At 43.6% G+C, this 14,571-nt stretch overlaps 1 protein-coding gene across 1 annotated transcript in view; it reads left to right on the top strand.

The window, feature by feature from the left end:
• Positions 1-14,571, top strand: part of dgkb (diacylglycerol kinase, beta) — a 152,189-nt gene that overhangs the window by 109,776 nt on the left and 27,842 nt on the right. The window contains exon 20 of the mRNA XM_079562229.1: positions 13,210-13,300. Coding sequence (XP_079418355.1) covers positions 13,210-13,300 — 91 coding nt within the window. The remainder of the gene's footprint in view (positions 1-13,209; positions 13,301-14,571) is intronic.

Raw genomic sequence — 14,571 nt, 5'->3', positions numbered from 1 at the left:
CTCTGTCTCTGTGGACAAGGACAGTGACAGACCATTTCCTAAAAGGAGCTGTTTGGGCTGGTCCATACAAGGACGCACACTGGTCAATAGTATCTCAATGAACTCATTTACTGTTACATGGATGATGTTTGCTTTGTCTCTGCTTGATTGGTTAGCCCACAAACTGTTTCAACTCAAGTGTTGCAAAGCCTTCAAAAGAAAGAGGTGGAAATGTATGTATTAACTAGTGATTTTGAGGCTTTCCCAGCAAAATAGTGTTGTATGCTTCGAAGTCTCTGAGCTGTTTCATTCTGTTTGAACACTGACCTCTTGTGGACAAACTTTATTATTGTGATTTTGATGTTTGAATGATCAAATCAATCATCGGCCGATAAATAAGAGTCATTTTCTTTGTAACGTGGTCCGTGCTTCACGGAGCTCCAGGGGGCGGGGCCTCAGTCACCTGTGGCTCTGCTGCTAAAGGTAGGACGTCAATGCGCCATCTTTTTACTTCATTCAGTCAAAGCTAATTTTGGCTCTGTTTGCTGTAGACGGCGCTCCTTACGTTTCCCTCGCCTGATCAGCTCCACGCGTGCTTTTGTATCTGTTCAAAAGAAGAACCGTCTGGACAGCTCCTCGCAGCCTATCATTTCACCAGTTTACCCACATCGGTCCAATCACGCACCGAGAGGCGGGATTTAATTCCCCCAAGACGTGGAAGCCGTCTGTGAGTCGCATGGAGTCTCCGTCAGTGACCCCACACGTCTGTGACCCCACACGTCTGTGACCCCACACGTCTGTGACCCCACACGTCTGTGACCCCACACGTCTGTGACCCCACACGTCTGTGAGTCACGTGGAGTCTCTGTCTGTGACCCCACACGTCTGTGAGTCACTTGGAGTCTCTGTCTGTGACCCCACACGTCTGTGAGTCACTTGGAGTCTCCGTCAGTGACCCCACACGTCTGTGACCCCACACGTCTGTGAGTCACGTGGAGTCTCCGTCTGTGACCCCACACGTCTGTGAGTCACGTGGAGTCTCCGTCAGTGACCCCACACGTCTGTGAGTCACGTGGAGTCTCTGTCAGTGACCCCACACGTCTGTGAGTCACGTGGAGTCTCCGTCAGTGACCCCACACGTCTGTGAGTCACGTGGAGTCTCCGTCAGTGACCCCACACGTCTGTGAGTCACGTGGAGTCTCTGTCAGTGACCCCACACGTCTGTGACCCCACACGTCTGTGAGTCACGTGGCTCTGTACAATTACAATGTTGATTTTTGCATTATATACAGTATGTATGTGAGAAGAGCACGTTAGTGAGTGTTTGAGAGGAGGAGATCGCTTCGTGCTCATTTTATGTGCGCTCCACTGTCCAATTACAATGTTTTATCTAACACGCACGATGAGAGGAGTGCATTAGTGCATGTCTGAGAGGAGGCGAGCGCTTCGCACTCGTTTTGTGCGCTTTGCGCACTTTGGGGGAGTCTATACGATTACAAGAGGCCCTGATGGCGCTCAGGCCTAAATATTTATTATTGAAATGTCATGAAAATGTGTTTAAACTAAGTTTTGTAGAATAAAGTGATACATATAATGAAAAGATCAAATTATTTTTAAAAGAAATATAACACTCAGACACAAAATTACATGACCCATATATTTATTTTCTTTCTAGTAATAAAATATTGGCGTTACTTTTCTTTTCGTTTCATCAAGGTGTTGAGCCAGTCTCTACAGCACGCTTCTTCTGGGGCATCTCCATGTGGAAGTGGATAGATGGACTGGGGCAGTCTGCCTTGGGGCAGAGTGGACTGGGGCAGTCTGCCTTGGGACAGGTGGGGGTTAAGAGGTTAAACTATAGGCTCTTTGGAAGGTTGTCAAAGCCTATTATTAGAAATATTCATCAAATCCTGTCCTTTAGTTCACCCCTGACGGCAGCGGAGGTTAAATTAGCCATGCGGGCTTAAGTTTCGTTCTTGTCAAATGTAAACAAGAGTGTGTAATGTTGCCTTAAAGGGCCTAGATGGAAGTTGACATGTTATACTCACTACTACCACCTCAGGTCTTGTGCGTAACTGCAGTTTCTATTTTAAACTCATGCATGACGACACTTTGTACCCGAATAACACCTTGTGACAGACAGTGAGAGGCAGATTTTAGAGGCAGTTGTGGTGAACAGGTCTGAGCTCATTCTACACACTATGGCTGGAACATTTAGGGGGAGGAAAATACATCATTTTAACATTTTTAAACTCAGTCTAGTCCCTTTAACCTCTTAACCCCCACCTGAACCAAGCACATTTTCCTCAGTTCGGCTTTTTATTAGCCACTAGGGGGCAGATTAAATAAGAATAAAAGGAAATAATTCCACAGGTGTCCAGAAGAGGGCACGGACATAATAAGAAATCAGGATATAAACAACACATTGTGTGAAATGGTCAGTCTGTGACACAGGCTTGTAAAGTGCAATAAGTCTAAGCCGGTTTTATGAGTTCATTATTATTCATTTATTGAAAAAAAGTCAATGTATTTTCCCAATCAAAAGAAAACCTTTTTTTATTTTTTTATTTTGGAGCTTTTGTTCATGGAGCCCGACGATACACTCCCCATATATTATACTTATATCCCGATAAAAGTTTGAGTTATTGTTGGTGCGGCTCCGACTCATTTCAGGCTCCTCATGTGGCCCCTATGAGAATGAATTGCCCCCCCCCCCCCCCCCCCCGGGTTAAAGGAACCCTGACTCACACTTAACTGTAACTGTAACAACTACACACACATTTCTCTTTTCAAAGTAGTACAAGAGTTGTTTTTGTTCCCCTCACTTTTACAGATTTTTAACAGACCTTTAAATGTAACTTTTAATGTTTGCTAGCTCGCATGACTTCCTTGTTCAGCTGTCGGTCTGTGACAGACTGGAGGGATCATGTGGCCTCAGCCTTTTATACTGAAAACAAAGAGCACATTGTATTTAGTGTCACGTTACTGATTGTTTAACCTGACGTTTCACTCTGAAGACTCAACTCACAGTTCCTCTGTGAAGAGTGGGACCAGTGCTTAATTTGACTCCCTGTTTGGGGGAACGCATTCCCACAATTCATTTTTTTCAGGGTAAAGGATCCGGGAAATATTTAGGAGGATCCGGCAAAAAAAAAAATCTGATATAATGGTGTTTAATGAGAGTCAAATGTTTTGGCCTGTTCCCCCAATCCATCACAACAGACCAAAAGTGTTCCTGAAAATACTGATTTACAAATGAAGCACTGAGTGGGACTATATACAATCAGAGTCAAATATACTCGAGAACATTTATTTGTAAATCAAGAGCAAATCAGGACGAAATCAGTTCTACAATTGCTCTAAAACTATGTCAAAACCAGAAAAGCTCCAGACTTAAATGCACGACAAAAGAATAAATGAAAAGATCTCCACTGGAAATGAACAAAGCGTAAACCTGACAGTTTGAGAGTCTCGTCTGTTTCTCCTGGACCGCTCTGTACATCTGTTTGTGATTGATGAGCGACCTTTTAAAGCCTAAAACTACAAATCCCACATGTCTGTCTGCTCCCTGGGACTGCTTAAGAGGCCTGTTTTAACGGAGCTGTGAGATGAGACTCGCTGTCAGTCTGTCAGATAACTAACGACGCTCCCATCACCGCGACGGGGAGCTCTAATTACCTAATGAACAGGACAAGGCTGATTTGTTGCCATGGTGAGCTTGTTAGGTTAAGTGGGGGAAATCGACAGGACAATCAGACCGGCCTGCTGCTGTAGCTGCGCACGACCCAGCATTGGCCACGGTGGAAGTTACTGCCCTGATGCCACGTCCTCCACCCAATGGGAACACTTTGAACAGATCACAGATCATGGCCCATAGGAGAGCTAGCATTTCAAAATAAACCAAATGCTTCATGTTTATGCCCGGGTTTGAGTGAGCCACGGTGTGTTTTATGGTTATCTATCTATCTATCTATCTATCTATCTATCTATCTATCTATCTATCTATCTATCTATCTATCTATCTATCTATCTGTCTATCTGTGTATCTATCTATCTATCTATCTATCTATCTATCTATCTATCTATCTATCTATCTATCTATCTATCTATCTATCTATCTATCTATCTGACTATCTGACTATCTGACTATCTGTCTCCATAGGCAGATCGCTTCACCATTTTGCTTTTGCTTCTTTGTCTGGTAGGGTTTTTGGTGGTTATCTGCTCAGTGCTCATGTGCTGGTATACGTGCGTTTCCAATGACATCACGCACAGTTCCGGCGGCCATTTTGAATACTGAATTAGAATGATGCAGTACAACATGTAACAATATCTCTACTCAGGATGAAAATGAAAGACAATTATTGACAGTGGTATTTTTATGCAATTTTTAGAGTTTGTCATGTCAACAGAGTCTTAGTCTGAGTCAGTGTTTGAGCTGCTCAAGGCGTTAGCATGCTACTGGTTAGAAACTGTCAATGGCTTCAACACGACACACACATGTGTGTCTCACATCTATGAAAAGTGAGGAAATACTACAGTAACAGCTCAGCTCTGTCCTCTGTCACATGTTGAAGCCAAGGTTTGGAGACGTCAGAGCTGAGCTGTTGAAGCAAAATGCTAACCAGTAGCATGCTAACGTTTTGAGTGGCTTAAACACTCACTGTTTTTTTGACATAAATGTGCATCTATGGGGTCATGTTTTTACTGTTTTCTACTTGAGCAATGATTACAAGTCCATAAAAATCAATCAGTCAATCAGTTGTCTTTCTTTTATAAAGAAGGACAACTACTATATAATGCTACTTTGGAATTCAAAATGGCTGCCATAACAACAAAGGTCACATGACTGAAAGGCATGTGTACACCATTGTTTTGCAGCGGAGTTTGGAGCCTGACGGACCTATAGCTTCGTAGTAGCGGTTGCTTGGATGTATGATTGGACAGTTACCATTTTGGGGGGGGGGGGGTATTTTAAGATCAATTCTAAAAACCAGCAGGGATCCAGTGTGAGCACAGAGTGATGTGTGAGTGAGGAGAGCAGCGGCTGAAGATTGTAATGTTTCCGAACTAATTCATGCAAAACCAAAGCAAAGAGTGAACCGAGGGAAATCCCACACACCTGCAGGGGCCGGGCGGGGGCCGGGCAGGGGCCGGGCACGGACCTGACACGCCCAGATCAGTGGCAGCCGCTGGTTTTGAATATGCATTTTAAAGAGGCTGCCTTCATTTGCTTGTTTGCAAACTGCCCTGACCTGAGCTGCTGGTGTTGTGTAGCTTTAGTGCACAATCACCTGTCACTGTTCAAAACACACTTTAGTTCTGCTGAGTTACTGTTAATCCATCCAAACCTCATTCTTTTGAACATTTTCAAGCCTCCCGATACATAATAGTTTGAAAGGGTTCACACCTCCACAGGACAACGCTATCTTAAACTTATACGAACTAACCCTAAACCTGACCTTCAGGACAGTGGAGTTTAAGAAAAGCCTCTTATTGAGATTCATTGAAACAAATGTGGCTGGAAAAAAGTGTAGTGGCATCATTACCTGTGGAGGTAATAATAGCTTTTTATATTTTCCTGCAGATAATTGTGGATGAAACAAACCTATTAAAATGAAATCATGGTCAAAATCTACAGGGCATTAAAAGTCATTAGATTAAATTAAAATCTCATTAAAAAAAAAACATTACATCGGATTCAAACTGCCTTAAATCTACATTTCTATGTCTAATGAAATGTTGTACACTATTTATTGCCCCAACGTCACCAGTTGTGTCCATTGTGCTTTGGAATATTGAGATTTCCCATCACTCTGCAAAACAAATACATGTATTTTCTTTGGCATTAATTAACCCCCGCCTTGGCCGAGCACGTTTTCTCCAGTTTAACTTCACCCAAATGTAAAAGCTTCTTGAAAAAAGCATCAAAATAGCAACAAAAATGAGACATAAATAAGACACCAAAAAATATGACGAAAAAGTGACAATAACGCAAGGAAAAATCTTCGTTGGGGAGGTCTTAGCTTTTAAATGAGGCGTTACTCTGGCCTATTAGGCTGTCAGCTCCAGTCGTAAAGCCTTTTAATTTGGGTAAGGCCCAACTGGAGAGGTTCAGAGCTTCGCCTGTCGATTGGTGTCCTGTTGGAGTCTGTGTGTATTGTTCCCAAAGGCTGGTGTATTGGTGGAAAGCTCTCTGTGTCCTCCCTAAAGCCCTAAAGGGTGTGCACTTCACGGTCACCGAGGCTCTGGGCCTGAGTCTGTGGCATTTGGTTTGGAGGCAGAGCAGCTCATTTGCATCAACAGTGGAACGAGCACAAATCACATTTTAAGTGAACTATCAGAGCTCTTAGCTGCCTGTGTTTACACTAAAAGACGACTAAATAAATCCCGGGACACGGGCCGTGTCAGCCCAGAAGTGAGGACAGAAACAAGACAGATGTAAACATTTAACCCCCTTTAAAATATCCCTGTCTATGCAGGGAAAAACACTACTTTTGCAAATGTAACTTTTAACACTGCAAACCTTGACCCTGTCCCGCCGCTTGTCCAGGGCAAAAAAACGACCCACGACCGTTTCACTCCTCTGTGTTTCCAAACGGTCTCTCATACCAGCCAGGCCCGTCCTGCTTAGTGTCTGAGGTCTGACAGGATCAGGCAGAGCAAAGGCGGGACGGCCTCCACTAATAGTCTAGATCCCCCTGTGTAACATGGCAAATTATATCGGTTGTATTCGCGTGTAAAAGTAATACTCAGTGCAAAACTCCTGCCTGTTGTCGGAGCTCCTGCCGCTGCCTCTGCACCACCATGCTTTAGCAGGAGGAGAGGAAATATGTTTTTACTGCGTCCCCATGGTTTTATGGTTTGTTGTTGTTGTCGGCCAGGTTAACCCTAACCCTATATTAAAACACACCAAATGGGATTCAAACTGGCAGTACAAGTACATTTCTGAGTAAAATTACTACATTACTCAACTATTGTTACTTTGTAAGTTTGTCAAAGTGAGCAAATATACTGCATGGTCCATTTGGCTGAAATGAAATTGTAAACCTTTTTTGCTCAGAAATGGTCTTTTGTGGCCAATGTCCTTTATTGAAGATCATAAATGCCCCTCATTCCTTTCTTTGATGGATGTTTTGTGCGTCTGTAGCAGTATGTGGGCATTAGAAAGGAGCTGGGATGGATCTTTGTGACCTCTCTGAAGTTTACCGTTGACTGTTGTACTCCCACCACACCCCTCGTCCTGTCTCCTGTCCTCATTCTGAGCTGGAGGCCCTTCAGACTTCACGGCCCCTGCCCCTTCTCTCTGCCGCTGCTCTTATTGACCATGTTGCACATTATAAATCAACCCGGGCCATACCTTGCAAGTGCCCTAATGAAAGCTCATTCATAACATGGCTAAATGGTCCTGACAAAAGTCCTAATGAGGAAATCAATAATGCAGTGATTGTTACTCTGCTTATACTAATACGCCGCTGTTGTGAGCCATTATTTACTGCGGCGACTTGCGCGTGTCAGCACTCCTCTGGCCTCCACCTCCGAGATGAATGGGTCGAGCTGCCGTTTCGGATCCTGTAACCCTGGAGTTTGGAGCTCGGGGGGTTTCGCGCGGTGATGGTGAAATAGTGGCATCGCAGCACTTTCCCCCAGCGGCCAAAGACTAATGGAAACAAATCAGCTCCGGCATTGATTACTGCGATACTGACACGTTTCTGATGAACTGTGAGGAAGTCCTGGATTAATGAGGATCACGGACAAACAAAATATCATGTGTAAATAAAGTTGACTGTCCTTTCTGCAGTCTCATGATGTTTTAAAGGCCGGTGTTATGCTAAATCCACTTTTTAGAGCTTATTACCATGTTACAACGTTGTTCTCTAGTCAAAAACATACCTGAGCTGTGTTTCACGCATCTTTGAGTAATCTCTGAGTCTTCCCCTGTAACAGCGCGGTGACAGCTCCCAAAAAGCTCCTCTTGGGGTCCGACTTTTCCTGGAAAACACAATTCCGTGAGATTGGCAAGTTCCTGTTGTGCTAAAATGTTTGCGGATATCTATTGTTGTTCTTCCATTTAGAAATAATTCATTTCCTGAGATTTGTAAACAATTTTGATTTTCAAAACTAAACTGGAGACAAATGAAAACTTTGGAGGAAAAGAGATTTCTGTGAAAACTGCATTCCCAAACAGGGGTACGGGGACTCCTGGAGGTACTGGAGGACCGAGCAGGGGGTACTTGGAACTATTTCAAATTGGAAAAAGGGGAAACAAAACTGCCCCTTTTTATTTTTTTGAAAAGCTATATTTGCAGGAAAATGTGTTGTTTTGTAGAACACAACATTGTCTTTTTCCTGACAGATAGTGTTTCTAGTGATTGTTAATTTTATTCATTGGTTTAAAGGGACAGTGCATGTTAATGAACACACCACACCAGATTGTAGCCATTTACATCCATTGTCCCACACTCACTCTCATTCATCCCGCCCTACATGATTTTAGTGTTAGTCTGACGAGTGGTTCAAATGTACTACAGAGTTGAAGGCAGTGAACTCAGCGATAAAGAGGAAGTACAGTAGCTTCCTTGAACTGTCCGGGGTTTGGTCACATTTCCACTTGAAGTTTTCCATGACTTAACCATGAGCCTCAACCACCTTTCCATGATTCCATGATTTATGATATACTGTATATATATATTTATCAGCACTACATGTCCACTCTTCGACTACACCCACTCTGTCCATCTGTGGCTTTGCTTCAGATCACTTTGTTTGACGTAAGTACCTGATTTGCTTGTCTAATCCGTGGGTAATCTGGAGTGGCCTGAAGCGTGTGCTGCACTGAGTGAGGGAGAGCGGCACGGACGGACAGGCAGGTAGAAGGAGGGCTGAGTTTAATTCATCAATTTAAATCCATTTTCCTTTGAATAGCCCCACATCCATTCAAAAAACCCTTAAACTGATCCTTTCAATACGTCTTTTTTCCAAGATATTACCATGTGACTTGTTAACTCTTGTTAAATGAAAAGTACATGATTAATGTAACTGCATTGGGTGTAAATATTCATATTTTTAGTTAGTTTTTATTTATTTTTAAGTTAGTTTCTACTATTTGTTGCATTAGTTTTTCCATGTCCGAGTAAACTTGTGCTGTGTGATCTCCTTAAGTGAATCCAAATTTAATCAAATTGAATTGGCCCCTTGTGAAATGAATTGAATCGAAAACTGTCACTTCACTGTGAAATATGTCTACTAGCCTGACATTTTAGGACTGTTTAAAAGGCTTTAAAACCAGTGTTTTTTGGATACATGTCTGCTCTGTCGGTGTCATGGCACGAGCTCACAGCACTGTGCACCGAGTATTTATATTTATGCACAGAAAACGTGTAGACTCACTACCAGTTCCTGGAACGCCGCATTAACCCCACAGTCGTCTGGACCACTTTATTCCAAAGCACACTTCGTTGTTACAGTTGCAAAGGCCTCACTTAGCCTATCTGTTAGCGCGGTCTTGCTAGCAGCCCTCTTGTTTTCACATCCACACTGGGGATCAGGGGAAGACTGTTCAGACAAAGGTTGAGAGTGAGTCCATGTTACTCCATACGAGCGTGGATCTGCGATGTCTGTCAGTGTTTTTAAACGGCTCCATTAGGCCTCAGTCAGTGTTCATTATTTGATTAAACACCTCGGTCGCGGAGCTGTAAATTGAGATTTCAGACACAAAACGCTGCTCGTGATCGTGGCGACGCACTAATCCTCATTGCGGGACCGTTAGCACTATTTTTACATGAGGTGTATGTGTGGGGGATCGACAGGTGTAAATAAGGAAAGCTCAGTATAATGGTGATTAATGAGACACATCACTGGCGATGCTCTTCCACAGGCGACTGTTCTTTTTCACTCGGCTACACCGAGCAAGAGTTTTGCACGACAAAGTTTCTACTAAACGGTCAAATGTTCTTGTGTGTAATGGAGTATATGTAGGTGGTAACAATAATCTTGTGTTGAAGTTTGAGTTATTTGCCAGAGAATAATGTTTTTGTTCTGGACTAGACAGAGTTTAAGTCCAGAACACTTGCTCCTAATGTGTAGAATGAGGCCTATTCCCCACAACTCCCTCTGAAATCCTGCACTGTCACTCTGCTGGAGCTGCAGTGTGTCAACCTTTTTTCTTTGACGAACTAAACTGTGAACTGCATTTGTAGTTTCTGTTCCACATTGTTTTTCAGGATATTTTTGTATGTCTTTGCCATGTTTGAGCCCTTATCATGAGCCCTTAACCTAATGTCAACAATAACACTGAGGAAATGTGAAGATCACAGCTCAATAAATATGTGACGTAAAGGGGTTTGGTGGAGAGAGTCCATAATGGTCCTGAAGAAAGCAGCTTTTTAAAAGTAAACAAAAAGCTAGCTTATCAGCTAAACCCATTTGAGACCGACACATTTCTTCTTCTTAAACACTGAAGAGGCACTGAGAGCCCCCACACCTGCAGCACAGTGGAGGCGTCACAAGAGGAGCTACAGGAAACAAAAAAGGGGCAAACGAGGAGGTATCCGGGCGAGACTCACAGCTAAGCCACATATGTCTTTAATTGTTCTAGCTAATGACGTTCACTGGAGAATAAAACAGATTAACTGCTAAGCTCTTTCCAGAAGAAGATGGTGAAAGACTGTTGTGGAGCGGAGGGAGCTGCGCAGGAGGACGGAGGTGGAGGAGCTGACTAGTGCAGGACACCATGCTCTAGAGGCGCTGCATCGTTTCAGAGGATCAGAGGAGACTGAAGGCAGCCAGCCAGGTTTCGTCCGGGTGTTTGGGTTTCATGCTGGTCAGGTCGGCCCACAGTGACGGCGCGGCTCAGCTGCAGCGGCTCAGGACTAACACCTGAACACTATTTCATTGTACGCTCGTACAAAGACAAATAGAGCACTTGCTTACTTAAAAGAAGAGAAAAGTTACGACAACAACACAAGGAAATCCAGTGATATCAGTTTTGTATTCCTCCAGTCAAAGATGAAGACAGTCATGTTTCCTCTTCTGTGATTCCAGAGCCGTCGCTAATGTGCAAATGAATGTCTTGCTTGTTATTATACATATGATAACGTTGCAATCTCAGCAAATATTACAGATTATTACATAAATGTCCCCTGAATCTAAATCCGTGCTGAACGATCCTCAGTGTATGATTTTGTGGAAGGCGCGTGTGCGCTGCGCCTCCCGCCTGGGCCGCCTCCTCACTGTATGCAAACACGCTGGATGGCGTTAATTAGGAGGATATAATGAAGCGCAGTGGTGTGTCCAGATGGTGACTGGCCCACGAGAGGTCATTGATCATCAGCCCGAGCCATGGGGAGAGAGGGGCAGGGGAGCCAGGGGAACTGCACCCCGGCCTGGGCTAATTGAGGGCCACTGAGATTATATACACACACACACACACACACACACACACACCTACACACACACACACACACACACACACACACACACACACACACACACCCCTGACTGGGCCGTTACGTTCAGGCAGAGAGACCCCTGTGACTCCCCCAGGAGTGATATTAGCTCTGAGCCCAACCTACAGCTTCAGACGGGGATTACTGGGACACATCAGAGTTTACCTCCGTCAGTGGCAGTGTTGACACTTCTGAAATACTGTAGGAAGAAGAACTGTAGAAATATTCAGGTAATCACAGCCAAAAAGCATCGTGAAGTAGAATTGAAAAAGCTAGTCAAAGAAGTGGAAAAGAGAAACGTTGAGCTGGAGCCTGAGGAACACTCCCAACAAGGCGGAGAAGATAAAGCTAATGCCTGTTTGTTGGTTAGCAGCTAGCTTGGTCACTCATTTAAACAACGATGTATCATACTGGTTGAGGCTGTACAGTCACACCATCTCTTTAGTACAGCCATAACATTTACTCCATGATAAATAAATAGGCTAATCGCAACGCACTCGCTAATGCTAGCACGGCTAGTGCTAACGTTCACAGCAGCTTCTACCCTCACTGAGGAGGCTCAGAGCAGAGTCAGAGCTGTGGGAGAATCAGTCCAACAGCTCCTTTTGTTTAAACGCATATCAAGGCCAGACGCTGCAGGTGAAAAAAAACACACACATTTAGAGATATTAATTTGAAACTTTTCTGTCATTTTATGTTTTCATATATGTGAAAAATAAGGCATTTTGCGCTTAAAGCAGTCCTAAGTAACTCATGCCCCTAGAGGCCACAAGTGCCACTACAAGTGTCGTAGCATGTTACGTTTTTTACTTACTTTATTAATTGTCTGAAGAGTAAATCCTACGCTGACAGAAAAGACAGAGGGAGAGAGGGATATTGTTCATCCAATTACACAATGGAAGTATTTTTTTTCACTCAAACTTGGCTGTAAATACTGTTTAAGTGGAACTAGCCCGCAGTTAGCTTTGCCCGTTAGCCTGTTAGCTTCTTCTTTGATGATTCCATTCGTGTGTATTGGTGACTCCGACCCGTAGGCTGCAAAGTTGTAATTGTGGTTTTCTGGCCAGAGACACCAGGGGGAGATGAAAGACCCCCCATCATCCCATTAACACTTGTATTACCCCCAGAGGGACTACGGAATGATTTATTAAGGTAAACAAGTTCAAATCGGGAGAAAACGAAGTGGTCAAAGCGAAATCTCCATTTCTCCTTTTACCACTGCGTGAAAAATGTACTTTCACCTGCCGTGTCTCGCCTTAAGTAGCCATGTGCTCCGGGACTCAGCCCTTCAAGGTAATACAATCAAACTGCCAAACTAGTATGAAGATTATAATACTGCATGTGCTGCCGGGTCCAGTTACCACACTGATTTATTTGCCATACAATGCAAATGTTTCATTGTTTGTTATGCAACTCTGCTTTTCTGCGATTGTGCCAACTTGATGAACTTGACAATAAAGACCTAGCCAAATGCACTGTGCCAAAATGAATGTGCGTTTGTGGCATTAAGATGACAGTATTTAGGCATTAAAGAGAGTGAAACCCACTGTCTGCAAACAGGACAGGACTCCGCTGAAACATGCTCCACAGTTTGAGAACCACAGCATTCAGGAAACGTCTCACACCAACTCGCTCATTTGTCTGTGTGAAGTCTGGTCTGCATTCAGGATAAAACACTAACAACATTTCCCCCTTAGAACAGAAAGGCTGTGCTGCTGTTGTTGAGTCAAAGTGTGCTTTATCTGGATGTGCGTCTGAAGCTTCTCCTGTTGTGTCTCTGCAGAACAAAGAACAAGCTGTGGTACTTTGAGTTCGGCACTTCCGAGACCTTTTCGGCCACGTGTAAGAAGCTCCATGACTTTGTGGAGGTGGAGGTGAGTGGGCACTTGGTCATAAGCTCTTAGAAGTACACCTGAACACCTTTACATTGGTATGATACTCTTATGTAAGGATTAAACAACGAGGAGCCGTGCAACGGTAATTGGCGGGATCTGGCTCACCCGTACACCCGCCCCAGTTCCAGCTACAACCAAACAGACCTTAAGATGTCTCTGATGATGACATGTGGTGCACTACCCCCTTCATATCGGTATCGGACCCTAAAAATCCATATCGATCAGGCCCTAATTTTAATGCAAATGACAAATAAACACTTCATGCCTGTGTTATATTTAGACTCCATGAGATATTGTGACAAACGTGACATTCCCAGCTCAAAAACTCTGCACCAAGTCAGATATTCCATTTATTTCCAGTCAAACAAATATTGCTAACCCAGTTGTTCCACAAATAGTGCTCTTTGTAGTGTTCTCCGACAGCTGAAGTGTGACTCATGAGCGTAGAGCGCGCTCCCCCTCACGCCGCCGCTCGCTAACACACAGGTAATTAGCCCGCATGACCCCGCTGTGTGCGATATTGAGTGATAATGAAGATGGCGTCTGTACAATTCATCTTCCCCTGGTTAGAGCCTTTCATTAACCGCAGCCCAGTGACAGGGCCCGGTGTGGGGCCAGGATCACGCCGCCTCTGGGTCAGCGCCGGGGCGCGGGGCGCACCAAAGCAGGACTTGACTACGCACTTTATTAGGTTTAAAGGGGAGGTATTAAAATGGGTGGAAATCAATCGCAGCTCAAGCTTGGTTTTCATGAGGCGAGGCCTGAGAGACGTCACCATCAGCTTCTGCTGGAGATACTGACCTAAATATGAGATTGTTTTATTATATGAAATGTTTTCATATAAAAAGGCAGTTTATTAGTAAATTAGTAAAATGTCCAACAGTGAATAATGCATAAAATTAGGTTTAAATGTATGGGTTTTGTTTTGTTGACATATTCTAAAAAAGTTATATATTTTTTTCTTCTGGATTTTGGTTTTCTTTAGAGGTCGACCGATATGGGTTTTTCTAAGGCTGATGCCTTTTTTTGGGATGTCGATTGTCCAATGCATATTTGCACCACCGATATTTATTGATCGATATTTTTGACTGATTTAAAGAATGTGTATGATACGTAGAAAAGGTGTCAGTGTTGAACTGACACAAGTAAAAACAGTAAGTCTCCATCTCTTATGGTTCCAAAATTGTTATGTTATTGACCTTTATTTAACCAGGACAGTCCCACTGAGATTAAGAATCTCTTTTTCAGGG

The sequence above is a fragment of the Gobius niger genome (assembly GCF_951799975.1).
Source record: "Gobius niger genome assembly, chromosome: 8".
Lineage (NCBI taxonomy): Eukaryota > Metazoa > Chordata > Actinopteri > Gobiiformes > Gobiidae > Gobius > Gobius niger.
The sequence above is the reverse complement of the archived record's forward strand: the minus strand, read 5'-3'. Positions and strand labels throughout refer to the sequence as shown.